This window comes from Sturnus vulgaris, chromosome 5, assembly GCF_052056855.1.
Source record: "Sturnus vulgaris isolate bStuVul1 chromosome 5, bStuVul1.hap1, whole genome shotgun sequence".
In the NCBI taxonomy this organism is placed as follows: domain Eukaryota; kingdom Metazoa; phylum Chordata; class Aves; order Passeriformes; family Sturnidae; genus Sturnus; species Sturnus vulgaris.
Window position 1 is genome coordinate 5,490,686 of NC_142247.1, and position 27,308 is coordinate 5,517,993.

Genomic DNA, 27,308 nt, shown 5'->3' on the forward strand with positions numbered 1-27,308 from the left:
GGTACCGGGCTGATACAACCCAGGACTTTCTACATTTCCCCGGAAATCTTTCAATTTGAGCCAGAAGGGCGACTTTTCACTCAGCTCCGCTTTGCCCTGCTGGCCTCGACCCCGCAGCCCAGGACCCCTTCCCCCGGGCGCGCAGCCCAGGACGCTCCATGCCCGGAGCGAGGGGCGGGCGCGGCTGCCTCGGCGGCGGGGCGGGACGGGGCGGGCCGGGCCGGGCCAGGGCGGCGCTCCCGCCGGAGCGGGGCCGGGGCCGGGGCCGGGGCCGGGGCCGGGGCCGGTGGCGGCGGGGGGCGGGCGGGGAGCCCCCAGCCGCGGGTCCGCAGCCGCCAGCCCGGCGCCGGGCGCCGCCGCCGTCATGCCGGGACACGGCCCCGCCGCTCCGCCGCCGCCGAGGAAGGTAGGGAGGCGCCGAGGGGACGCTAACGCGGGAGAGCAGGCAGAGGTGCCGCTAAAAAAAGAAAAAAAAAATCTCTAATTCCCTCTTCCTTTCCGCCCCCCCCAACTTGATTTTCTCCATCTCCGGTGCAGCGAGTGAAAGCGGGAGCAGCGAGCCGGATCCCCCCGCGCCCCCGGGCAGCGCCGCTTTCCCGCCGGGACCGGGAGGCTGCCGCTCCCGCAAGACACGGGGGGCCGGGCCCGCTGCTCGAGCCGGGGGAGAGGGGCCGAGGGGACCTGGGGAGATGCTGAAAAGCCGCGGAGATGCTGAAAAGCCGAGCCGAGCGGGTCGGGAGCGGTGGGGCGGAGGAGCAGCGGCAGCCCCGCCACCCAGCACGGGGCCCCTGAGTGAACTCAACCCTGCCTCGGTCTCCAGCACAAAACAGAGGAGGAAACGCTAAACACATTCTTTGGGGGAAGCCCAGGCCCTGCTGGAGCAAACAGCCGGAGTTGTCGGCTCGGCAAAACCCTGAATCCCCCTGTGATATTAGCCCTGCGCTTCTCTCTGCTCTGGATAGCCTGCTTCCCTCTTACTTTGCCTTTGGCTGGAAGGAACGCCTGCAGTTGTGTGCAGCCTGTGGCTTAGCAGGGTGGTATTTCTGACTCCCGGTGGGGATCGGTGGGGGTATTCACCTGTCCTGGGGAGAAAAACCCTTTCTTGTCTTCCTGCTCTTGTACCCAGGGATGATGGGCACTGATGGGTTAGGGATGGAGTTGGTGGAGGGGAATGTTGTTTGGGAAGGGAACAAGAAGTTACAGCTGGCTGCTGCTGTGGTCCCAAGGTGTCAAATGCAAACTGGGAGACCAAACCATGCCAGATGTATTTGGGACGCTTTTGGCTTTTTGAGTGTCCAATAAGCATGTCTCTTGGTGCTTGGTGCTGGAAAAGTGATAGTCATGGGTGAGTGAGGTTTTCTGACTGCTTCTGTCTGCACTGGAGCCTCCTCACAGAAGCAGGGACTAAGTGCTAAACATGGGCCCTTAATTCTGCTCTTCACAAGAGCACAGCTTGTTTCCACGACAGGTCAGCAAGTTGCTCCTGACCCTGAGGTATTCCCAGCCACCTTTGCTCTTGCCATTTAAGTAGTTGCTTAAGTTTGTTGCTTTTGGAAAAGAGCATCTCCAGCCTGGAACTCAGCTGGAGGATAAAGAGATGACCAGAGGGATTTCCATGGGGCTTTTATTTGCTATTGTGAGGGGAGCTGCTGGTGTTGGTGGTGGATTAAAAAGCTATTTTCTGTGTTGGCTGCCACCTTACTCATCGCTGGTTCTTGGTGTGTGGTACTGAGGTCCAATAATGTGTACTGGCTCTGTTTTCTGAACCACCAAAAAGGGAGTTGTTATTGCATCCTGGCAGAGGAAAGGAATGCATTTCCTCCACCCTTGTGTTGTGTTCTGAACTGTTTGTCATTGGGGTAATGTTTGTGGGGTTTGGTGCATGTTGACTTTGAGGGGTTTTGTTTGGTTGTTGTTTGGGTTTTTAAAGTAATCCAGGCTGTGTTTCAGCCTGTGAAAATGGAGAACTACTATGTTGGGTCAGGCTTGGAAGCAACTGAAAACGCTAAGTATGGAAATGAGAGAAAAGCCACAGGATTTCCCAGGGTAATAAGGCGCCTTTTTGAGAAACGGAAGAGAAAGCACTGAAAACAAAGGGCGCTGGAGTGGCTGGGGATGTGAAAAGCAGAGTAAAGATTTATGGCTCTGCTGGGACCACTCTCTGCCTGCGTGGGTGAGAAGGTTGTGTGCTGAAGCCTGGGTTGGCCTCAGCACATCCATGTCCAGCAGAAGATCCGCCCTGCCCTGTTCATCAGCTCACATCCAAAGTTCAGTATTCCCTGTAGACCACAAGTGCATGTAGAGTGTCCCAAAGTGCTGCTTTTGGTACTGCCCCCAGCTCGCTGCCTTGGGAAAGCGTTTAGGACATTTTGTCTGCAAAGACAACCTCTGTGTGTGCTTTCTGTTCTCCAGAAACAAGAAGAGCATTTATATCCTTTGTCAGACACAATAGGCTTGTCTTTCTCCCATGCCTGGTGTATTTACATGTTAGAAATGTTCATTTTGACGAGGAGATAATAAAGACCACGTAAGCTGTGTTTTTCGGAGATGATCTTAATCCAGGAGTAGCTTTTCCAACGAGTTATTCTTAATATCAGCCGTAACAAGTCATTCATATGGACAGGAGTTAAAATCTCCATTTTGCTGGGCACTCTGGGAGCACAGAAGCAATCCTCCCCCAAGTTTAAGAACTTTGAAATCATCACACAACAGAGCCAGCTTCCTAAAGATGGAGAGATGCTGGGCATTTCAGAAGTGTCTGATAAGTGCCATTTTCTTTTGGATCCCCTGAATGCATCATTCAAAGCAGCTGGTTCTCCCTTCCTTTTGTAACACCTGACATTTATTTCCTGACTGGAACTGTGTGGAAGCTGCTCCTTCCTAAGTGGAGGCCAGACCAAGGGGAGAAAAGGTTGTGTAGTGCACCATTAAGCCCGTGAGAGTGGAGAAGAACCTCTCTTAAATTGTTGAAGCTGGTTAATTGTGATGATGTTAGGCCTTCAGAACTGGGGTGTAAGCTCTTTAGGGAAGCATTTTTTAGCGGAAGGATTTAAGTACTAGTGGCTGATATGTCTGTTGGCAGGATCCCAAGAGCTGGCTGGAAGAGGCCTCTACTCTGAAAGAAATGCTGAAATAGGACTTTTAATGCACTTGCATAGCAGCTCCTTACAGGCTGAGAAAACTCTCTGGAGGGAAGGAGGGAGTGGGATGGATCTGGAAAGAAATTTCTTGTTTCATTCAAGTCCTGACAGTAAATGAGTGATCCTGGCTTTGCTTAGATGCAGCTCAAGTAACATTGTATCTGAAGTATCTGTAAGTGCCCTTTTACAGCACAAAGCAGGAAAAGACACAGTGTTTTCTTGACTGCAGCTCTGAAGTGCAATGGAAAGGGCAGTATCATGTTGATCTGGTTTATGGGATTTTTTTTTTTTTGTCTTCACCTTGGAGATGCTTTATCAGCTCCTAGAAATTGAAGCAAAGGCTGAAATGTGAGGATAATCACAGCATTTGGGGGTGGCTTCAGCCCAGTTTTTAGTGAAGATAACTGTATGACTGAGCTCCCAGCTTCATGAAGGCTGTGCTTTTGAAATGTAACTTCTGCAGGGGCCTCAAGTGACCTTGAAGTGGTGCCTGAGACAATCTAGAGTGCCTGGAGCCTCTGAGCTCCATACCTGGGATTTCGACTGACCCTGTGTCCTTTGGCTTAGCACAGAGCAGGCTGAGGATCACTTCAAGGTTTCTGTATATAAAGCACTAAAAGGCATCATCAGTGTCTCACATAAATAAATAAATACTTAAGGTCCTATAGGCTGGCCCTTTTCAAGATCTCTCCCAGCCTTTACATGGTTCACCACCCAGCTGGGTCAAGGTGCTCTGTGCCTGTGGGCATGGGACTGATGAGGTGAAAGTCATAATTCCCCAGGCCTTTCCTGATCAAAGCAGTGGATTACCTGCCACTCAGGTGAGTCTTCACCAGTTTAAGTCTTTCAGTGAGCTGGGAGCTCCGTGGGAACTCATGGCAGCAAAACTCCTTTGGGGCTCTGCCATCATGATGTGTCAAGACAGCTCTGAGCAGCTCTGAACCCTGTGATGTGGTTCCTTGGAGCTGCTCACAGAGACTGTGCTCTTGGGATAATCCTGGCATGATGGCTGGGGTGATTCTGTGCTGAAACCCCCTGAGTTTGTGCTGCTCTGAGGTAAAGACATTGCCTAAACATTTACTGGGCAAATGTGGGGTGCTGTGTGTGTGCAGCAAAAGCCTCAAAAGGGAGTTCATAGGAAATCTTCCTTGCAAGAAGTTTGAAAGACTCTGATTCCTTTATTTAATGCAGATAACATGTATTGAGGACGTAATTTCTGTCTTCTTTGGAAATAGTACTGTCCCATGGTAAAGCTGAAGGAAGTCAAGCATAGCTGGAAGGGGCAGAGGCTTGAAAGAGTAATGTCCTGCTGGAATGAATGCTGTGAGTGCTGGTACAGTCTTCATTCTTTGCTTCGGTGCTTTTTCCCCTCCCCAGGTTAGGGAAACCAGCTGCAGTTGGCATAGTTACTTTCAAGGATTTAGCAAAGCAGATTCAAGAGTTAATGGTGATTCAAGGTCAGTTTTGATTGACTAAACTTTTTAGGAGCTAGTACATCTCTGAGGCCTTCTTAGGGCAAGATTGTCATCCCAGTGCTGGGACACTGCCAGTCAGGTTTGCTTGGGGTTTTCTGGTTTTCTTGTTTTTAATGGCTGGCACAAACAAGAATTTGGCTTGACTGTTACCTGTCACCTGCATGTACTGTCACACGACCTGTGCTGAATGTGAGATGCATCTGTGTCTGCCTTCTAACAAGCAATTCCTTGGCTGGGGTGAAGGCTGGGGCTGCTCACTGGGAGCAGGAGGGCAGGGAGGGGAGGTGTTTGCACTGCAGGCAGAGCTCTGGCTCAGCCCTGTGCTCCTGGGCTGGGAACTGGCAGTGTTTACGTGATGAAAGGGAGCAGAAGATGGCTTTTCCTGAGCTCTGCCCATACATACGCTGGCCCAGGGCCAGGATGGAAACTCTGTCCTCATGAGCAGAGAGAGGGAGATGGGAGGAGCGAGAGATGAAGAGGGGCCCAGAAGCAGAGGGAGTTAAAATAAAAACACCAACTCAGAGAGAGAAAAGCCTGTAACAGATGGCCCTGGCCATCCCCTGGGCTCTTCATGCAGTTGGCTCCACGTGCAGTGCTGACAAGATCTCATCTAGAAGCGTGAGTAAGGGGCCTGAACCATTTTGGGATGCGTGATGGAAGATCAGAGTAAAAGGCAAAAGGAAGGAAGGTAAGCCAGGTGTGCTTCAGCCCTCTCTGTGATGCCTGAAGTGGACTCTGGGACTTGCTGCTGCTGGTGCTGTGCCTCTAATAAGGCAGGTGCTGCTGTGTGAGCCATTGTAGGAGCACTGCTGTGTTCTCAAGTGTGGCATCCTTTAAATGTGGCCAGTCTTGCCTCCTCTGTAAAATAGCATTGCTAATGCTGGTGGAGGTTTGTTCCACTGCTGTCATTCCCTGTGGAATATGTACAGCAGAGAGCTGTTGATCTGAATGGCACCTAGTGTGAAGATAGGTTCTGTCAGGAGGTGCTGGCAGCTGTGTTTTGTGATGCCCATCTCATCAGGCATCGTGGTAAGTAATCAGATTGGCTGAACAGTTCAGCATATGGGGTGCTGACCCTGCTTGGAAAGGCTTTGCCTTGGTAGGATAACTGTGCAGGAGACTGTGCCTGGCAGAGGAGCTGGTCTTGGAGAAGCACTCACAAAAGCTTTGCTCTGAGCTCGTTTGAAAATCTGGCCCAGACACTTAAAATGTCAAGAACTGATGATGGGTAGGGGCAGCCTGAGTGGGGAAAGTTGCCACCTCACTTGGAAGTGGTTGGAAGAGTTCTGGATGAGCCCCTGCCAGACCTTGAGACTCCTGATCCTACAGATCCCAGAGAGCAGATGGCTCCTGACCAAACCCAGGTACATGTTGTGTTTCCAGAAATTTACTGGGGACTCTGGTGATCCACTAGAGAGACTGTTTCAGGGAGCAAGGACTTGCTGTTCTTTGTAACCAGAATAACTTTAAATGGCTAGATGCTCTGTGTTTTAATTAGATTTCTCTCTGGGAATAAAAGTGGTGAAGTGTTTCTGTGATCCTGCTACATTTCAATATTCTGTAGTGTGCCCCCAGTCTGGCAAATCGTTTAGGCAGACAGGTAGGTCACGGCGCATGCTTAAATCCACCCATCCCAGTGCTTTGGCTCCCATCGTTCCTGCTCTGGGAAGTTTGGAACTGGATTTCACACAGTCTAACTGAACATAGTGATGTGCTTTGAGCATAGACTTAAAACTAAACATGTGCTTTAGGTGTTCTCATCACAAGTGGTCTCTCACTCACCCACTGTAGAATTCCATATTCTGTAGAATAATTTTATATTAGCAGCGCCCTTGAACTTGGATTTTCTCTTCTTATCCTGCAAGATAAAATCCATGGATTTTCTCTTCTTATCCTCTTGCCAAGGGCTTGCTGATAAGCCGTGTTACTGTGAGCAGTTCAGGTGAGATGCTGTCACAGGCCTGGTATTTTGGAAGCATTGTGGATAGGCATGCATGTGTGAGTGATTAAATCAACCCATCGGGGTGTCATCTGCAGAGGAACAAATGCTGAGCTTGCTTTGCAGGCCGAGGGGGGGGAGGATGAGATCCCCCTCTAGTTTTTGCTGAAAGCTTTTCCCCTCTGCAGATGTGCAGCTGCTGTAGCTCTCTGCCAAAAGGCAGCCGTGACTTTTGGAGCTGGGGAACGTGCACACATCTGTTTGCAGAGGAGAGCAGCAAAGGGGCTCGGGGCTCCTGTCCCAGGGGATTATGTTCTCGTGATAGATAGTGCTGACTGTCATGGAGGGAAATGGCAAATTTCACGGGACACTGAGAGGGCACTTCATAAATATGAGTTTGGCCAGTGTCAGCCAAACACCGCCTTTCTAAATTAAAAAGGAAAGAGCTCCCAGAGACTTCTCAGACTATTGGAGGTTTCTCTTTAAAAACATTAAGCCCCTGCAGAAGATGTGTGTTTTCTACATACAAAAATACAATGTGTTTCAGCTGCAAAGGATGCTGTGATCCCAAAGGCTTCACAAGGCTTTTGGGCAAGAGTTGAGTCTTGGGTTATCCAGAGCTCAAAGTGGGAAATAAATGCCCCTTACTAAAACTGAGAAGGAAGTCTCTGCACCAGCACATGTAGCACTTCAAAAATCAACATCTGGCCAAAAACAGACCCTGGAGCATCCTCCACAATTTACTGGTCTGTGAGAGCTTTTTCCTTGAATTCAGGGAGCTTGGGATTAAGTAACTGAGAATCTGTTTTTCCCTGCCTTGACATGCTAGGCTGCAAGTACAGCAATCCCTAGTCAAATTCTACAAGACCATTTGTTACTGTAAAGAAATGTGTAAGATATTGAGCTTTTTCCAGATGATGTCAGAAGCCCTGATCTATCTGGCTCTTGTTTCTCAGCTTTGTCAAATTCTGAGAGAAGCCTGAGAGGTTTCCTACTGGGAAACTAACACATGGTAACTGTTTTTGCATCAGATTTCTGTCTCTGTCCCCTGAGATTACTGTGAGTGACTCCAAGCTGAAGTCTTGCCATGGTGTCACCTCTCACATAACAGTCCTGTACTTGTGGTGGTGAAGGATACTGACAGCTATTGCTGCTTAGTCTGGGCTAAACCTTGCCCCATCAGTATCCTCTTGTTTGCACAGTAGGAAACTTTCCTTATAGAATGATTTAGCTTACTCAAATTCAGTGGGAAACCAAGGTTTTTCCCCTGTTAAATTCATAAATTCCTCCACTAGTCAAAGACAATTTTGGGTATGTTTCAAGGAAAATTAGGATCACCTCTAAAAGGCACAAATTTCATAAAATGTTGTCAGAATTTGATGAGGTGGTTTTTTGGTTGCTTGGGGTTTTTTAATAACTTATTCTGACATGTAATATATTGCTTCAGTTCCACTTGCTTAATGTTTGTTTGCATGGGGTGAAATCATTTTTCTTATCCAAAGCAATCTGGAAACATTATCAGAAACAGAAACTTGGCATTTTAGAGCAGTGAAGGACTTCAGCTGACCAGCAACCACTGCAGGAATACAAATTCTATCTTTTTCTGTCCTTCAAACCAGTGGTCCCAGATGTCTAACCCAATCCCTCTTGCCATTCATATTCAATGCAGCCTTTCATTATTATTATTATTATTATTATTATTATTATTATTATTATTATTATTATTATTATTAACAACTGGACTAGACTGAGTTTGGAAGGGACCCACAGGGATCATCTTGCCCAGCTGCCTGGCCACTTCAGGGCAAAAGTTAAAGCATATTAAGGCCATTGACCAAATGCCTTTTACCCACTGACAGACATGGGACACTGACCACCTCTGTAGGAAATCTGCTTCAATGTTTGGCACCCTCTTGGTAAAGAAATGCCTCCAAATGTCCAGTGTGAGCCCCCCCTGCTGCAGCTGTGAACCATTCCCATGTGTATCACTGGGTGGCAGGGAGAAGGGCTGAGCATCTCCCTCTGCACTTCCCCTCCTCAGGAAGCTGTAGAGAGCCATGAAGGGTGTTTTATTTTTACTTCAGGCTCCTGATCAAGATCTGCTTTTTGAAAAATCAAGCCTGACCTTGGATTACATTGAGTTTATTTTCTCTCCCTCTCTTTCTCTGTCTCTCCCTGGAAACAGGTAATCACCAACCCATTCTTTTTTTCCTGACAGACTTCAGCAGATCAGCTGTTTCACTGTCCCTGTTGCACATGTAATTATTTTTTTCCAACATGTAAACAATGGGGTATTTTTAACGTAGGAGATTTTGGTATGATTTGCTGTGAAATCCTTGAATGCAGAATTAAGCAGAAGAATGCATAATGCACCTTTTCTTAGGCAGTATTTTCACAGAATCAGCATGACTTGGTGATACAGTGATGGAGCACAGTTAGATGTGTGTGTGGATGAGGTTACCCAGAAGAACAAGGTGATGTCACTGTCATTGCTTCATTAACTTAAGCTGAGCAATGACCTCAAAGTGAGGTCAGGAGTTTTTTGATGCTTTGGAAGAAATTTTGTGCTATTGGTTTTTCAGTTTCATGATTGAGTAAAAAAAAATTATAACTAACTACTTGGTGAAAGGTGGCAGGGTAGCCCTATCTATTTTCTTCCCTCCTTTTTTCTCTTCAATAAATAAAGAAGAAGGAGAGAAACCCTAAATAGTGTTTCAGCTCCTTGTAAAAGGAGGGTTCAACACACACCCCCTCAATGTAGCTAAATTTTGGTAAGTAATGTCATTTCACAGTAAAGAACCTGACTCTTGTAAGCTTTATTAGATTACCTCAAATGTTTCCCTGAAAGTTTCTCTCTGTTGGGTTTGGGGTTTTATGAGGGCATACTGAATTTAGATCAAACTTGGCAAAAATTATTTAACTTAGTCAGAAACCATAAGTAATTTACTCATCCAGCAACACTCAAACCTGTTTGTGATTCCTGCAAATTGAATTGCTGATACCATGCAGCTGCATTTCAGGTATGTGAGTGCATCTTGACCAGATAAGTGATTTTCTGGAGCATTTCTGATCAGGTAAGAGAAACAGGCACTTTTACGCTGTGGTTCAGAGTTTGTGAGATGCTACTTCAGGAAGAGAGGGTACTTTTAGAGCACAAATCACCTCTGGGGAATATTCTTAGTTTTATATGATAACTGTATTTGCAAACACTGTGCATCTCTAATATTCTTTTTGCTTGGGAAGGTGTATAAGCCAAGATAATATCTTGCTAACCTATTTTCAGGGCTGAAATTTCTCCTGTGCCTTACTTATCTTTTTAATATGAATGCAGTGAACCCACTCAGGGAAGATTTTTATTAAGTAGATGCTATGCAGTCTGAAAATTTGAGTTATTACATGCAGAAGAGATGGGAAGAAGAATGCCTACTTGAATGCCAAACATTTTTCTTACCAACCAAGAAGTAAATCAAGTATAGCATTATTTAAACTCTTCTTGTTCCTCTTCTAATAGAAGAAAATGTTTGGGGAATTTCCCCTAAAAGATAAAGTTTAGGTTTAGTTTTCCAGTTATGTCTGTAGACATTCTCTTTCCAGTAAAGAAAATACAGTTGTTATCAAACATCCATTGTGTTCAACTGCAGATAACTGAGGCAGCATTGGGCAGCTTTACCTTTGTTTTTACCTTTGTTCTGGTGAGGAATATCTAAAAAAAATTACTATCTAAAGATAATATTATCTAAAAAATATTACCTAAAAGAGGGGAGATTTAGATTAAATGTTAGGAGTAAATTCCTTATTGTGAGGCTGGTGAGGCAGTGCAGCAGGATGCCCTGTCCCTGGATGCTGTGGATGCCCCATCCTTGGAACTGTTCAAGGCCAGGCTGGATGAGGCCTTAAGAAGCCTGATCTAGTGAAATTTATCCCTGTCCATGGGTGGAGAGTTGGAACGAGATGATCTTTAAGGTTCCTTCCAACCCAAACCATTCTGTGACCTAACTGACCTGTTCAGAGAGTATTTAATCTATGGAAAATGTGCATTTGCTGCAATCGCCATCTTCTACAGAGGAAAAAACAAACAAACAAACAAACATTTACAGGCAGCCTCTCTCCTGAGCCAGGTCTTCAAAGCTGAGTGTGTAACACTGATGCTTTTGGGACAGTGGGGATGGGGATTTCACAGAGGAACTTGCAAACCATCAGGGTGTTATACCAGATGGGTCACTCTAGTGCTGGCCCTCTGCTATGGGACACCTCATCTCTTGTCCTGCAGGAAACCCTTCTATTCTTTTAACATCACATGAGAACCTGTAAGAGATGTCCCATCCCATCCAAAGAGGGTTTATGGACTTGAGTAGAGGGGGCGGTGCTTGTGTTTCTGTAGGGAAACCTGTGTTGGGGCTGAGCAGAAATGAGGTGAATGTGGAGGGTGAGGTGGGAGCCACACCAAAACCTTCAGTGCAGCTGGGATTTCCCCTTGCATAGGGCTGGAAATGGCATCTTTATGAGCATTTAAGATGAAAGGGGATGATGTTTATTGAATAGTTCAGGGGACAGGGCTTCTGCAAAGGGTTGAACTCCAGAAGATTCCTACTTTGATATTTTGTTCTGAGTCCAGTAAAACGTGCCCTTGTGAAACACAGTCAGTGCTGGCTGCTTTGTAGTGATGAGTTTTTCCTGTGCACAATAAACAATATCAGAGCCCAGTCCAGCACAACATCCAAACATCTTGGGTGGAGTATGCCCTAGTGGTTACCCTGGAATACAAAACTTGGATGCACATTCTCTGGGTTGGAAGCTTATGTACAAATGGCTCTGCTTCAATTGAGAGATAAGGGCTGATGGAGACAATTGTACATGGGTGCTCTGCTTTTGCTCCATTATGCAGCAGTGTGATGTATGTGAAAGAAAGTAAACAATGGAATTAAAGTCCTTTATGTATGTATTGGCTTTAGCACACCCCTTGGAAGAGAGCAGTGAACAATATGTGCTTGTTTGATAACTCTCCAGTTTCTAGGTTTTCTGCTGCAAGAAGCCCAGAGGAACACTTCAGCAAAGGAAAAAGCCAAATCTCCCAAATAAATGCTTTTAGTATTTCTCACCGTTGTTTAGTAGTTGGTTGGTTGGTTAGTTTTTAATTTAGTTATGAAATAACTTTAAGCTTTTCAAAAATCTGTTCCTTGATCTCTCTGAAAGTGGAATGAACTTGAGAAGAAAATATTTTCCTTTTCTAATAGTGAAAATTTACAGCACTCATCAGTATTTGCCAAGGCAGCGTTATTGATGGATTCATGGCCTCACTTCCATGGAGCTGTTGAAGTTTGTTAGGCACTGCAGAATGACTAGGGACAAAAGACAGTGGAAATGTGTTAGGGATAGAATAATTATATATCTTGTTTTGGCAGCTATTTTTTACTGCTTTCTTGCTGATCAGTTGGAGGAAGGCAAAAAACTTGGGGAGGAAAATGTCTAGTAATAATGTTTTGAAAGGGATTTTTTGTTGTTATTTTCCACAGAGAATATGAGAGTGATTACTCACACTTGCAGTAATTCATGATCTGTTAGCTGAGGATAATCCAGGTTTGGAGGGATTACACGAGGCCTGTACTGCAGCCTTCTTCTCAAATAGGTTCAGGTCTGAGCTCAGACCAGATTGCTCAGGGCTTTGGTTGTGTCTTGAAAACCTCCAGTAATGGAGACAGCAGGGCTGTTCCAGAGCTCTATTTTCCTCATGGTGAAAAGAGCTCTTTTATCCTCATAGTGAAAAAAAGACTTTTCCTTATATCAAGTCTCTATGCTCCCTCTCATCTTGTCTTTCATCCCACCAAGAGAGAAACAGCCAAGGAATTTGCTTCAGGTCACAAACTGTGCTACACCAATGGTTTTGTTTTTATGAAAAAAAAGAAAAAAAACTAAAAAGTCACAAGATAATGTGGAAACCTGTGTCATGTCTGTGAAAGGGACTGGTGTCAGTTCAGATCTGACCTGGACGTGCTTAGATTTACAGCATCACTGTGTCAGTCTGTCCTCCAAGCTGCCAGGTGTGAGGAAGCTCTTTAGACATGTGTGGATGAATTATTTCTTCTGGAAGTTCCCTTTTCAGGACTGTGATCTGTTCTCTGAGACATCTCTCATATTGGCAAGCTCTGCCAGCTCTATGGAGCTGGCCCCTGGTGAGCAGCAGAGTATGTGTGGGCGCACAAAGGTGTAGAGAAGTGTGCTCTTGATTTTCCCTGCCATACCTAGACCTGTCTCCTGTTGCAGTCAGTGAAAAAGGAATGTGTGCTTACAGCTCTTTGAAAATGTTAGCTGCTTCTACAGTCACAGCATCATTTAGATTGGCAGAGGCCGCCAAGAAAATGGAGTCCAACCATTGACCTGAAGCTGCCACATCCACCACCACACCATCCCTAAGTGCCACGTGAATACAGTGTGGAGCTAATCCAGTCAAAGCTGGGACTTATTTGGGACTTAAAATAAGGAGATGGAATTGCAAGTATAAGTGCAAGCCTAGTAGGAATGTTTGTTTAAAAAAATTTGATCCTCGGTTGTGAAAATGGGTCTTACACTTCAAAGTCATGTAGTCACTTTTGAAAATGTTGCCCTTCTCCGTTTTATTCCTTTCTTTCTTTCCCTGGGGCTTTTCTACCACAAAAAGTGGCAGAAGAATGTACCACCAAGCCATCATGATGTTTTGCCAGCATTTTTGCATGGCAGTACCAGGATGTCAGCTCTTTTCTGCCCTCTCTTAAAGAGTTTTCTGGTCAGAAGCTGTACTGAAGCCCCTGGGGCAGGATGGATGGATGATCACCTGCAGCAGGCTCTGCCCTTTGCTGGGGCTCTGCTGGGCTTGGGGAGCCTTCTCAGAGCAAAGGGTTGCTTTGTGCTCAGGTTGCCAAATTCCTGGTTGTGGAGAGGGTGATGTGAGTTGATTTTCTCTCTCTGTGTCTTTCTTGTCCTGGCTGGACAAAGCCTTGTGCTGGTGTCCCTGGGGCACTGCTCTGCCAAGCCCTGTGCCCAGCATCACCAGCAAGGGAGAAAATTTAACAGCAGTGGGAGTTTTGCACCACTTAATTAGTGGTTTGTCTCAGTCTTTTCTGCCTTTACTCAGAGCCAGGATTAACAAATACACGAAGGAAATGGATTTTTTTGTGTTCGGGCTTGGTTTATTAAATCTTATTAGAAAGCACAGAGTTTTCAACAGCACTTCTAGCCACCTGCTAGAAGGGAGGAAAATGGAGGAAGATCCAGCTACAAGGCCTCTTAAAGCTAAACAGTCCAATAGAGAATTAACACCTATATTATTTATTTTTTTTTAACTTGATAACTAACCTCCCATGACCTTCAGTGTGACACTGACTGACTAACCAGAAACTACTACTTGAAACCCATGAAGAAGGAAGATGAGCACTGAAAAAGACACCACCCAAAATTCTCCATCTTGTCCCATATTTACTATATACTATATATTACATACTTTTATATACTATAAAAACCTCAAATTTACTGTGTCAAAGTACACACTTCTATTTAACTACACACCCGTGATTTTAACTCCATCACTCAAATTTAGAAGCCTTCTCCAAGGCCTCAGGTCAAAAGCAGTGTTCTCCAGGGGGTCAGTGCCTGACAGCACAGAAAGCTCCAAAACCCCAGGTTTCTGGGATCCAACAAGAAACCATCCAACCACAGGTGAAAGGGTGGAGGAGGAAGAGCCATTTTCCCTAGGATTTGGGGGTTTTGGTAGGGCTTTTTTCCCCACTTTTATTGGCCGTGAGTGCAGTGACCGCACAACCACAGGGAGCGGGGCTGGCTCCCTCCCCCTCGCTTCCTCTCCCTCGCTAAGCACAGTCGCTCAGATTTCCTCCCAGGCTCGCAGCTACATTCCTCTCAATACAAAAGGAAAGGAAAAACTGCTCTCTGCACGGGCAGATGGCCGACTGTTTCCTGGCAGCCCCGCTCCACTGTCTTTTTTCCCATTGTCCTGACACAAACACACGCACACATGCACGCACACACCCACCGAGAGCAGCTTTCCTCCTGGAAAAATAAATAAATGCAAGCCCTCTCTGCAGAGGTTTGTTCCTCCTTGGAGCTGTGTGAGCTTCCTCCTGGTGCTGGCTGAATCTTGGGCAGCTCACGTGCTGCTCTCTGCTCAGGAAGGCTGAGCGAGGGGATGATGTGCTGTGCTGTGGTTGGAAGGTTTCCATCAAGAATGAGGTCTGCAATAAACAAATTCTGCCTTTGTGATGGCCAAGACACATGGGAGAGTATGGAGGAGCAAAGAGGAAGCTGAAGGAGACAGAGGGAAGAGGGATCTCCTGAACTGAAAGGCAATCCATGGGTGACTTTTTTCTTGAGCTCAGAAGGTGATGCTGGATGGAGACAAAATGTAGTGGAAGGTTATGGACTTGGAGTGGGTACAGGAAGGTCTCATGGAGCATGCAGATGGTGCCCCAAGGTTGTGGTGATGGACACTTCAGGAAGCTGTGTGCTAAATCCTCATCAGGAGGGACAAGAATCAGCATCCTGCAGGGTGAAGGCCACCAAAGGAGAGATTTGCTGAGGCTCCATTTGTCTCCCTGATGATAACTTATTTTGGAAGAAGTTGAAGTTCTTCGTTTTAATGCTCTCATTTCCTTTCTGAATGTGAGACAATTTGTCTTCCTGCCAGGAAACTCTTTGCAGAGTTGCTCCTCGAAGGGACCTCTCTGGGTCCCATTTTTGTTAGAATAGCAGAGATTATCTCACCACATCAAAAATGAATTCCAGTGTGGTTCATGAGCTGAACACTATTTTTTAGTGACAGGTTGTTTCCTATGCTGTCAAATGTTTGGGTTTGTTATAAGCATAATCACCCTGAATTCTTTCCAATTCTTTTACACTAGAAGTGATTTACTGGTATAGTAGGACTGGTATGTTTGTAACACAGCACTCCTATTAGAGGAGGGAAAAGCACCTACATCAGCTAGCTGCACTGGTAGAAATGAGTATTTGCCAATTTTTTTTTTACTTTGTTGGTACTTGAAGCCAGTTCCACTGCATCTGCTGGAATCCTGTCTCTCCATGTGGCTGATAGATGATTCTGCTGGCAGATGTGTGCTTGTGTCAATCTGGTTCATATCTCTCTTGTTTTACTCTCTATTGACCACAGTATTTTTCTCTGTGGGTAGTTTCAAAGCCAAACCAACCAGGTATGGATCACCATTTCCACTGATGTAATCTGCAGGCAAGAATACACCACCAGTGCCTTCTACAGCCTTTACTTCAAGTAACTGAATTTTCATTTATTAGGCTGTAAAGCAAAAGCAAATATTATCACCCCTTCAAAGGGGATGAGCAACCTCATGTGTGCACACACACTCACACAAAATCTTAAACACGTGGAGATGATGTAGTAATGCCAGGAACTGTCCCAGAGGGGTTGTCCTTTACTCCTGCCATCATCACTTCCCTGGGTCTCATCTGGAATTACAGGGTTTTTTTCAATTTTTTTTCATTACTTCCTTGTAGAAGGCATAGCCTGAAACACCTAATTCCATTAAGCATTGCAATCATTTTAGCAGCCAGATTGGAAAATACTGAATCATTCTCTTCCTTTCCATGGGAATTTTTTCTCACTATTTGTTAACCTACCTGCAGGAGTTAAGACTCATCATGTCTCTAAAGTATTTACCTTCTATGCATGCAGGACTAAATCTGTGGTTGGGGGCAGTGAACTAGAAAAAGAGTGTTTCTGAGTTTTTTGACAGGGTCATGGTCATGAAACTTCCTACCACTAAACCCTGAAAATGCTGTGTTTTTTAGCTGAGGGTGTGTCTGCCTGAAGGAAACTGAAGAAATGTCAAATACCCTTTGAGTTGTTTTTTTCTATTTGTTATGTGTTTAGAGGGAGGAACAAAGAGAAAAGAAGACAATGGAAAATGTAGGACAAGCTTAATAATAGTGGGTGCAACGAGCCCCACCTTTAACAGAAGACAATTCATATTGTGAGACCCTGTTTTTGATTACTGTCTTCAGGTCAAGATTTAATTTTTGTTTCAGTCTACACTTTTCCATGCTGAGCATTGCCTCTGCCTGAATTACTTTTGAAAGCCTTCAGCCAAAATGGTTCAGCTGTTTCAGCGTGGAGCCTGGGGAGAAAATTGCCGCCACTTCCCCTGTGTTTAAAAAGAAAAACCAAGCTTTTCTTTTGCTAAAATTTATCTTTTATGCTTTGAAACAGAAGTGCTATTTGGATCAGGAATTTGTCTTTTGCCATTCCTGAGCCATCTCTGCCCTAACTTTTTCAGGGCTCTGTGGGAAGAAAGTTTCAGCTGGCCCATGGTCAGCAGAGGTTTTTCGAGCTACCTTGTTACCAGATGTGCTTCCAGCTCAGGGTGTCAGGCAGGTGATGCTGGTGATACCCCTGTGGAGCTTGACCTACAACCTTCAGCAAGTGGTTGGTGGAGGGAAGTAATGGACAGGAGGTGAGAGAAGTTCCTCAAGGGTCCATCTGCTTTACTACAGAATAAGGATGGTCTCAGGATGAAGTCGAGACCTGGGGTGACCCCCTAATGTTGCCCACAGCAGGTCCTGCTGGCTCCCTGTTCTCGTCGCTGAGGGTTAACTTGTTTACAAGCAGAGTCTTGTTGCCAGCCCTGGCAAGGGAGATTGGAATTCAATAATCTTCAAGGCCCCTTCCAGCCCAAATCGTTCTGTGATTCCTTCCATGTGCTTCAGTGCTCATTAGGTTTTCCCAGACAGGTTACTGATGTTGCTATCTGAGCAGAAAATTTTTGCTTACCCCACTTTTTATTTCTTTGCTGGTTTAGGGTGTTGAACCAGGCAGCTTGTGAGCCCATCCTAGCTTGAAAGAAAAAGCCTTGGAGCTGATACAAAGCAAAAGCAAGAAGGGAGGAAAAAAAGTAGGCACACCCTTAGTCAAAGGCAACCATCAGATGTGATCAGGCATGTCTTTTACCAAGGGCAGGGATGGGACCACCTTGCTGGCAGCCAAGGGAGGAGCAGGGCAGGCCCTTGAACCAGAGTAATCCTTCCAGGCAGGTTAAAGACATAACAGAAGGCAGAGTTTGTTCTGCATGCTTAGAGAGGGAGAAGGTCAGGGGATGGAATTATATCATGAAATTAAAGACATGCCATGACACCCAGCACAGCTTTGCTGGACGTGGCAAGTTCCTGCATTCCTCACATTGTCCCCTGATGTGGGGTGCTGGCACAAAGGCAGAGGTTGTGGAACGTCAGTTCCACTTGGGGTTTTTGAAAATACAGTTTGTTTTGACACGTGGGATTCTCCTGACCCCCTTGTAAGCCCTGTGGTGTAAGATATGATAGATCAAAGGGAGAAGTTAGGGAGGAGTGGGGTGAGGGGAATAGGAGGCTGTGTAGGACCTGGCTCTGAAAGATACTGTAGGAACATGTCATTTCCCAGTCGTTGCTCCTTCATTGATATGGTTTGTATAAGTTTGTCCTGCTTTTTTCTCTTTAATGAATGACTTGGCTCCAATTATTTAGAATTAACTACAATTAGGATTCCATTACGAGTGTGATGAACTGAACAATCCTGCTGGTGGTGTCTTCAGTCTTCATGAGATTAACATAGCCAGGACAATCAGTGTCTGCAAAGAGGTCACCTTGCCCTAAACTGACTGTGCCCAGCACAGGATGGCAGAGTAGCTGAGGTGGGAAGGCACCTCTGGAGGTGGCCAGTACAGCCCCATGCTCAGTGTGGTCATTGGAGCAGCTTGTCTGGGTCATTGTCCAGTTGGGTACTGGGTATCTCCAAGGGCAGAGCCTCCACCATCTCTCTGCTCTTGGTCATGCCCTTGGTAAAAAGTTTTTTCCTCATGAGTAAGCTGATTGATCCTTTCTGAGAAGCCCTGCTGCTGTGGAGGTGGCCCATCTGCAGGGCTGACCAGGAGAGGAGAGAAGTGGACTTTGTTTAAGGTGTCTGAGGAAAAACTGTTTGGGCTGTCAGCAAGGGAAGGCTCGTGGCACGTGTTGTGGAGCTCAGGTTTGAGAAAACCTGTGCCTTGCTGCTGGGTTGGTGTTGGGCACCTCGAGTCAGGGCTTCCTCCACTGAAAACCTCTTGTTTCACCAAGAGAGCCTCTCCTGGTCCTGCTGCCCTTCCCAGCTCTGGCTGCATCCCTGCTTGGCTCATCCCTTGCAGAGCAGGGGCTCGCTCCCTGGGGTTACACCCTGCCAGTGACCTCGGGAAGGCAGTGCTCCTGCTGGGAACATGGACACTGCCCGGTGCTGGGGCTCTGTGTGTGTGTGTGAGCACAGGCACGCATCCTCATGCCTGCTTCTTCCCCCAAAGGAAAACAGGCTCCAAACAGAGCAAGGGCTGGGGGAGGGAGCCTTGAAGGCTTTAACTGTTGGCTTCCCCTTACTCATGTTTTTCCTGTTAGTGTTTTGTCTTCTTGGCATCCTTCCTGTTCTTTATATGCGTATATATGTTATATATTATTGCCTCCTTGTTGCTGTCTTTATGCTGCACCCTTTGTTGTGTAAAGCACCGTAGCAGGGAGGCTTTGGCTGCTGGGAGTTAATCAGGTTTTGAGCACCAAGGAGAAACACAACATATTTTTTTTCTTCTTGGAGGAGAGTTGGACCAGCTGCAGGTTGCTCCTGTTGCTGTGAAGCCTTGCTGTTCATATGCACCATCAGTGTGGCCACTTGTGGAAGTGGATGAAAATTTTGGGAGAGTAAACAGAGCAAAGGAAACCTTGAGATATGACCTTCAGCATGTAGCAAGGGTAATACCCATCCCCAAACCACCTGTGAGGAATGCTTGGTTTATTCCCCACAAACAAACCTGCAAAGAAGGGAGGCCTGTGAGACTTGCTGGAATCACTGCCTGACCTTCCCAGAGACAAGAATCCCTGTGTGTGACCAGTGTGCATTTCCAATAATATGGACTGCGGGGTCTTTGCACTCCCCTGCCTTTTGTCAACGTCTGGTGGCCATACCAAGTGCTGGTGTCTTCCTCTCCCTGGAGGTGCTCCTCTGGAAGCCTTCTCTGCCCTTTGAGGGTGGAAGTGTGCCTCCTTTTTATTCCTTGATTGCTCTGGAAACATCGCGTAGCATCCCTGAACCAGATGTGCGTACTCCAAAAACGTTTGGATCGGAAGTGGGGAAGAGGGCACTGGGGAAGGGGGGCGGGAGGAAAACTTAAATTAGAAGAAAGCCAAACAGCTATTGCTGGAGACAGATGATTACAGCTCATGTCAAGGCTGTTTCCTGCATGCCAATGATAGATCAGTAAACAAACGCCTCTCTGCGAACACAAAGCAGGCAGGAACTCTGTTTGGAAGAGAGAGGTCGGGGTAGGTCTCACTTCACTTGGTGGCAGGAAGCCCCTATCACATGGCCCTGGGAATTGTGCATGTGGGAGATACGCCGAGAGGCTTCTGCTGGGAGACTTCACATCCTTCCCAGGGTCCAGCCAACAGGTTTGAGAGCTCCCTCCCCTCCCTCTTTCCTCCTGCCTCCTCCCCTGTCCTTCCTTTCCCAGTTTAATTTTGAAACGCTATCAGATGACTGCTTTGTTCCCCCAGACAATGGCAGGGAATAAATTGCAGTGGCAAGGTTCTCCAAATGGAGAAAAATTGCAGTGGCAAGATTCTCAGTATCTTCTCTCCCTTTCATAGCCTTGATGTCCTGCTCCAGGATGTATGTGCCAGGTGCAGTGGCCTCAGGCTGGGGTTCTGTGGGGCTGTGTCTCCCATTGCTGGTAGAAAGTTCTTATGTGGTTTTTAGAGAAAGTAGCAACCTGTCAAGAAGTACCAGCTTGATGGGTGTGTGTATGTCCTTCTTGGGTCTCCAGCTGACTGAACTCAGCCCTGTTTGTTTCTTCTGGGCAATTTGTAGGTCCCTGGTCACATTGCTGATGAGGCAGGCAAGCAAAGCATTTCAGGTAACACTTCTCAGCCCCTGGCAGGACTCCCTTCCCCAGCCTTACACACGGTCTTTTGTGCTCTCTCCCCACGGCCCTCCATCTCTCCCTCCTGTGCACACAACCTCATTGCTTCCCTTGTAACAGGTTGGGTTTGTTTTCCCTTCCATGTGCTGCTTTGTCAAAAACTCTCCATGAGCTGTAGCAGGTCACAGAGATGTTCCAAAGGGCCTGAGCCAGCACACAGGGTAGTGTGTGGGTGATTGTAGGAGAGATGGGGCAGTCAGGAGGGACAAGAGTTCCCTCTGCCCTTCACAATGAGCTGTTGTGTTAGCTCTGGATGCCTTGTGGAGCCAAAACTTGGAAAACAAAAGTAGATATTCTCTGTCTACTGGAGGCAGTTTTCCATCATTGCCATCACAATTCCTCTGGTCAGATGTTGGCATATGCCTGTGGGTCAGGCCTTCGAGTTATTTCTGGTGATCTTATTATTGGAAGAGATGATCATATCATCTCTGAAGCTCTTCTGGCCTTGTGCTTGGCCCCAGGAAATTATTTGGCTGTTGGACTTATTGAGAAGTACCTTATTATTTTCTGCTGTTTTATTCCAGAGGTGACTCTTTTCCCCCTCGTGTGTCTTCTGATGTGTTTGGATAAATATTTACTCTTTTGAGCAGAGCCAGCTAATGTGCTGCAATAATCCTCTAGATGATGCTGAGGGCACCATGTGTGCCCTGCTGCTCAGAGGGAAGGCACAGCCACCCGTGTATCTCCTAGGGATGATTTTACTCTCTAAGCAGTGTGTGTTGTCAGTGGGGGTGTCAGCAGGTACCTAGATGTTGTCACAGCTTTGGAAGCTCCTGGAACACTCTTTAATCTGCCTAGTGTGAGTGTGTTGCTTTGGTTACTCCAGCCACACTTGTGCCTGGCAGGGACAGACATCCCTCTGCCCTTGGTTCCAAGTCATGCTGATCTGCTGCTTGCAGTGGTGCTTCTTTCCCATGAGACTCTTGCAGCACTCAGCAGCTGCTTTGTGGCTCACTTCTGCAAATCAAGGCTCATGGAGTCTGTCCCATCCACCACAGATGAAGAAACAAGTGCACCTCTTATTCTGTATCATCCTCTTTTCAGCCTGTCCCACTGCCAGGGAGCTGACTGTGCTGAGCATCAGCACACATCTGCCTGTTCCCAGATGTTCGTTTTCAGGGCAGGGTTTGTTAGCAGGCTGTTGGAAAAGGCTGAGAGATGGAGTTTCCTGATGGGGAAACTGGGGGATTTATGAGGACAGAGGAGTACATCCCCAGCAAACATTTGATGTTTCAGCAGAGCCCCAGGGATTGTGTGTGTGGACACAAGAAATGTTGTATTTCACACTGCTAAAGGCAGACGAGGAGCTGCAAGGCACCAAATGAGTGCTGAGTGATCCCTGCTCTAGGGATGTTGTAAACCAAGTGCAGAGCAGACTCTGTTGCAGCTTTGCAGGAATCTGCTTTGGCTGCCTGGGTGAGTCATTCTTTGGCCAAGGCCACAAGTATGGTTAGTTTTTCATTATTTTCAATCCATAACAGTTAACGGATAGATGAATAGATTTTGTTCCTTGGGCTGGTAAATTTTCTTGACAGTGTTGCAAGGCTGCTCTATGTCTAGATGTGAAATGGGTGCTTGTTCCAGTTACTAATGAGGGAGAGAAGCCAAGGGGGTTTATTGTCTGGGAAAAAGAGAGTCTGCCTAATGGTTAGCAATGAGCTGCCCCGAGTGTGTACACATTGAGTTGACCCAGAGTTCACTCTTTGCCTCAGGAACATTGCCAGTATGGAATAAAAGGAGGGAGAGAAAACTGTGAACAAACAAAACTGATTTCCCCCCACCCCCCTTTTTCCTTTCTCTGCCCAAAAACAGTGGAAAGGAGAGATACTTTTGTTCTTTACTGTTTCTGGTGTGGTGGGCTGTATTTTTTTTTAATGACAAGAGGCACTTGGTCTTGTCAAATGCCAGGCATGGCAGAGCAACCTCTGGCAGACCAGCTGGTGGAGAGATCTGAGAGACTTTTCCATGTATTGCCTACAAGATTGCTTGTTGTCATTGCAATGCTTTAGATCAGGCAGAGCACCCTGATAAGTGAGCAGAGATGGTGCTGCAGAGTAACAGGGTAATTCTTCTATTTTCTTTTCAACAGAAAAGAGCATTGTAGCACAATAAAGTGGAGATGGAGTCTGTTGCATTGACTGGGTAGCAGTGGCACTCAGAGAGGGACAGTCATTCCAAGAGTGCTAGAAATCATGAGACAAACAGAATGACTCATTTTTGTGAATGATTTATCTTATGCCCACAAGGAGTTGTCCTGTGAAATTAGATCAGTAGCAGGCTAACATGGCCCACCAGAGAGAAGACCAGTGGCTGCAGTGCAGTGTCTCTTCAAGCTAAAATGTTTTCTTATCCCAAGCTTCCAATGTTGTGACAGTTTTTAATGCCCAGCAACCACTTCAGACTTGTGGCCTTAACGTACGTTGTTGTAAAATTGGTTTTGGTTTAGTCTTCTTCATGGGGAGAAAAAATCTAAATCTGCTGAAATTTTGACAGCAATAAAAGCCTTCTTGAAATGTGCTCCATATATAATTCAAGGTGCAGCAATTGATGATGAGTCAAAGACAATTTTTGCCCTCAAAAACCATCAACTCCTCACTGGGCTATCCTCGGAAAGCTGTCATGTCTTGCTTCAGCTCCTCTCCTGGATTTCAAGGAGAAAGGTGTGTGTGTGTAGAAGGCAAAGAGAAGGATGCTGAGCAGAGAGCAATGCCTCTTCCTTGTGTGTGTCTGCAGGTGACCTGCTGCCCTGCTGTGTGCTGACATGATGACAGCAAGCAAGGCGGCCGATGTGAGCAGCAAGTCTGGGGGTGCTGTCTGCAAGTCTGAGAGGTGAGAGCTTTCCCTGTTCCTGTGCCAGTGTGCTTTGCTTGTCTTTATTATCCCCAACACAAAGAAAACCAAAGGAAGGAAACCTTCTCTCTGCTGGGGGCTGTCCCTCTCTCCTCCCACATTAAAACGTACCCCATAGGTCCCATCTTATGTGTATTAACTCATTCAGTCAGATATTCTAATATTCCAGACTCACAGTGCTGGAAAAGGTCTGCCCCAAGGCATTTGTGCTGATGATATCTCTGTCAATGTTTTCCCTGCCTGCACTTGAAGTCTTCAACCCTGGGGACTCCTCAGAAGAGCCCCAGTGTCCCCACCCATTGCAGGGTGGCTTCTACTCTGAGGTCCAGCCACCAGTGGCACTGTGATGCACAGCTTGGGAAGGACCGTGGTGTTTACAGCACCAGCTCTTAACCAAAGCACAGCGTCAGTGTCACTGCCACAGCCAGGAGTTAAATATCTGTGAGGCTAAGGAAGAACAGGTGTGGCTCAGGTCCCATTTCCTCTCTCAAACCTGTCCCAGGCTCAATTTGCACCATGACCAAGTCTGCAATGGCTGCCAGCACTGCTTAGCTCCAGGACAAAGCTCCAGGCTTTCCCAGGGTACCCCCAGAGATGCTCTTACAAGACTGCTGAGTTCTGGAAGAGGCACAATTGACATGTTTAAAGTTAATGGGGCAATTTCCCAAGCTGAATCTTATGTTGGGATTGTGGTTAAATGGGACTAATGATATGGGTTTGCATCCTAGTAATTACCTTTTGTTGTCTTGGTGCTCTTTCCCAAGCCCAGGCAAACCTCAAAGACATGGCCAAGTGCTTCAGTTCAGAAACATTTTGTGTTGGAATAATTGCCTGTTCAGCAGGATATTGATAAAATATCACAGTATTGATCCTATGATACCACACACCTGGAAATCTCTAGACTAAATAGATTTGGAATTTTTGTTGCACTTTGGACCCAAACAGTGAAGATGTTTAATCTGAGAATGTTGAATTTGGTTTCTGGGTGCTGTGAGAGTGTGCCTAGGGGCCTAAGTGCACCTGTGGACTGGGAAGGTAGAGCCCATAGAAATGGAATAATAAAAGTGCAGTCTTTGGGCATCAATATGCATTTGGGGAACATTAGGATGGATGAGAGAGATCCTCTGAGCAGGCACTACAGGAATGCCAGCTGTACCATATGCTTTCTCCTCTGTGTAACAACAGTAATTTTGTTGTTGTTTGCAAGTGCTCCATTTTGCATTTGTTTTCTTAATGCCTGATGATGTCCAAAGCTCTGCTGCACTTCTGCACACACACATACACACATTGGTGAAGCTCTCACTGGTATCAGCATGGCTGATGTACAAAAAAACACCTCTCTCACCTGCAGCCTACTTCGTCCACAGAGAACAGCTCCATTTCAAACCTCATCTTGGTTTCAATGAGAGAAGGGCAGTATGTTCTTTCCCTGGGCATCCTCCCCTCTAAGCCCATGTCCAGTGCTTGGTTTGAGCATCCTCTGCCATCAGCTTTATGAGTAAAGCTTGAGGAGCTGAGGAACTAAGCCAAGGATGAGCAATGGCAGTGAATGTTTCTTTCCTTTTTGTCTTCGATATGCAGGATCAAGCTTGCAGATAAGAACAGTACAGCAGCTGTGAAGGAATTAGAAAAACCTTTGTGTGGATTTTTGAGTGAGAAATGTTCTGAAGGTTCCTCTGTTGCCCTGGGTTTAAAACCTGAAGCTGAACCAGTTTCTTCTGTGGTGAAGAGCCCACTGGGAGCCTTGGAGAACTTGATGCTGGATCCAAGGCTCGACTGCTTTCAGCAGAACATGCTTAGTCCTAAAATGATCATCAGTGACCCATCTGTGGATCTGAATGTCAAAGAAAATAATAAAATCATCAGGAGGCAGATAGGAGGCACTCAGAATATACCTGGGAAAATTGGCTTGAGGAATAAGTCCTTCAGCATCAAGGAGAAAATTTCAGAATGGGAAGGGAAGAAGGAAACGCAGTGTGCTCCTCGCAGAGAGGAGGAGCCAGGAGTCAAAGAGGAGCACAAGATGCCTTGTGTGACTGAGAAAATGAGTGGGGAGGCACTGGTGACTCGAAAAGCAGAGGCCAAGAGACTGATGAGCTGGGAACTGGAGTGCAAAGGGGCAGGCAAAGAGAATGAGAGGAAAGCAGGAACTCAGAAAGGCACGGGGCAAGCAGCAGAGCGAAAAGGGGAAGGGCAGAAGGATGAGGAAATGGAGCTCAGCCCTGGAAAATGCAAGGAGGTGAAAAGTGGGAAGTGGGAGGTCCAGAAGGAGAATCTTTCAGTGCTTAGTCAGGTCAAGAAGCTAGAGCAGGCTTTGAAAGATGGCCCAGCAGAGCTGCAGCCACAGTTGCCTGGTACTTACTATTCCCCACAGTGCTTGCAGGAGAAGGCAACACAAGGGCACACTGCTCCCGAGGGCCATGAGGGCGTATGTGGAGGGACTGAGCTCAACAAAAGGCTTCCTGGCCTGGACTCTGACATCAGTGAACCGATTTTTGGGACTCTAGAAGAGATAAGAACTTCTCATGTGAAATCCAAGCAGTGCACGGTGGAGAATGTGTACACAGAGCCGGGGGTGCCAGAGAAGAAGCCCTTCATCAACCCCCTGCCCAAGCCTCGGAGGACTTTCAAACACGAGGGGGAAGAGGACTGGGTGCCAGCAGTTAGGAACAAAAGGAACTTACCCCCCCTGCCATCCATTCCTCCCCCTCCTCTGCCCTCCTCTCCTCCCCCATCAGCTGTGAGCAGGAGGCTCTGGAGTGGGAAGCACAAGAACAACGCTGACCACAGGTATTGGGGTTGTGTTTTATGAAGCTGTTGGTCTTCATGGTGGAGTCCCCACCTTCCCATCTTTCCTTTTTGCTCAGAATCTTCAGCATAATCAGCACTCAGTCATCTCTCCCAGCATGGATGGGTGGCCAGCACTACTCCACAGGGTAACTGTGAAGGGATAAGTCAGATTTAAGGTCACTGTATTACATGGCTTAACCTTCAAGCCCAAAATTGAGGGATTTGGGGTTTTGTTTTGGTTTGTTTAGCAGAAACTCTAGTTAATTGCAAAATGACCACAGCTGGTCTGGAACAGTGTTTGGAATGATAATCTCTAGTCTCTACTGCAGTATTTTCACTGTCCATAGTAAACCTCAGTGAATCTGACGTGTATATATTCTTCTGCAGTGCTTGCTTGCCTTTTATCCCCTTCTACATGATTGTCACACATTTTTGGGGTGGGGAACATAAAATACACTGCTTTTCTAATGCCCTCTGGATAAATTGTCACTTAAAAATTCCTGGCTCCATTGCAGAAAGGAAATCAAAATTTGCTGGGTTTGCTCATGGAGGGCAGGGTTTTACCCTTTCTACCATTCTGCAAGCAAATTTTGTTTTTCTATGCTGCTCAGAGAGCTGATTTTGGGGCCCTCTCATGCTTTTAGCAGGTGAGATCTGTGCTGTAAATGGGACCTCCCATGTCCTAAGGTTGTGTGCAGTGTTCCAGGATGTGCCATTTAACACTTGCATCTTCACAGTGTGCTATTGCCATGACAACCCAGATTATCTGTGGCACCCCCAAACGCCTTTATTTGCATGGCTGATAAAACCAGCCAACCTCAATATTGCTTTTCCACCCTTTATATGGGATGAGGCAGTGAAACCTTCTCAGTAATTAGTGTGGAGAAGTGAATTAGCTGTAATTTGGCTAAAAATACCTGTTAACTGCATCGCTGTCCTCTCTGTGCTCCTCCTCCTCCCCCCATCCGTGGTGCAGGAAATCCTATGAGTTTGAGGACTTGCTGCAGTCATCGTCCGAGCACGGCCGGGTGGATTGGTACGCGCAGACCAAGCTGGCCCTGACACGCACTTTATCCGAGGAGAACGTCTACGAGGACATCCTGGGTAGGGGCTGTGACAAACCACGCTCACT

General features: G+C 46.6%; 1 protein-coding gene across 1 annotated transcript in view; it reads left to right on the plus strand.

Moving 5' to 3' along the window:
* Nucleotides 1–375: 375 nt before the first annotated feature.
* The window catches only part of DENND2A (DENN domain containing 2A), a 59,003-nt gene continuing 32,070 nt past the window's right edge, over nt 376–27,308 (plus strand). The window contains exons 1-4 of the mRNA XM_014869943.2: nt 376–406; nt 23,270–23,365; nt 24,968–26,176; nt 27,153–27,280. Of these exons, the coding sequence (XP_014725429.2) occupies nt 23,298–23,365; nt 24,968–26,176; nt 27,153–27,280 (1,405 nt within the window). The 5' untranslated portion in view covers nt 376–406; nt 23,270–23,297. The remainder of the gene's footprint in view (nt 407–23,269; nt 23,366–24,967; nt 26,177–27,152; nt 27,281–27,308) is intronic.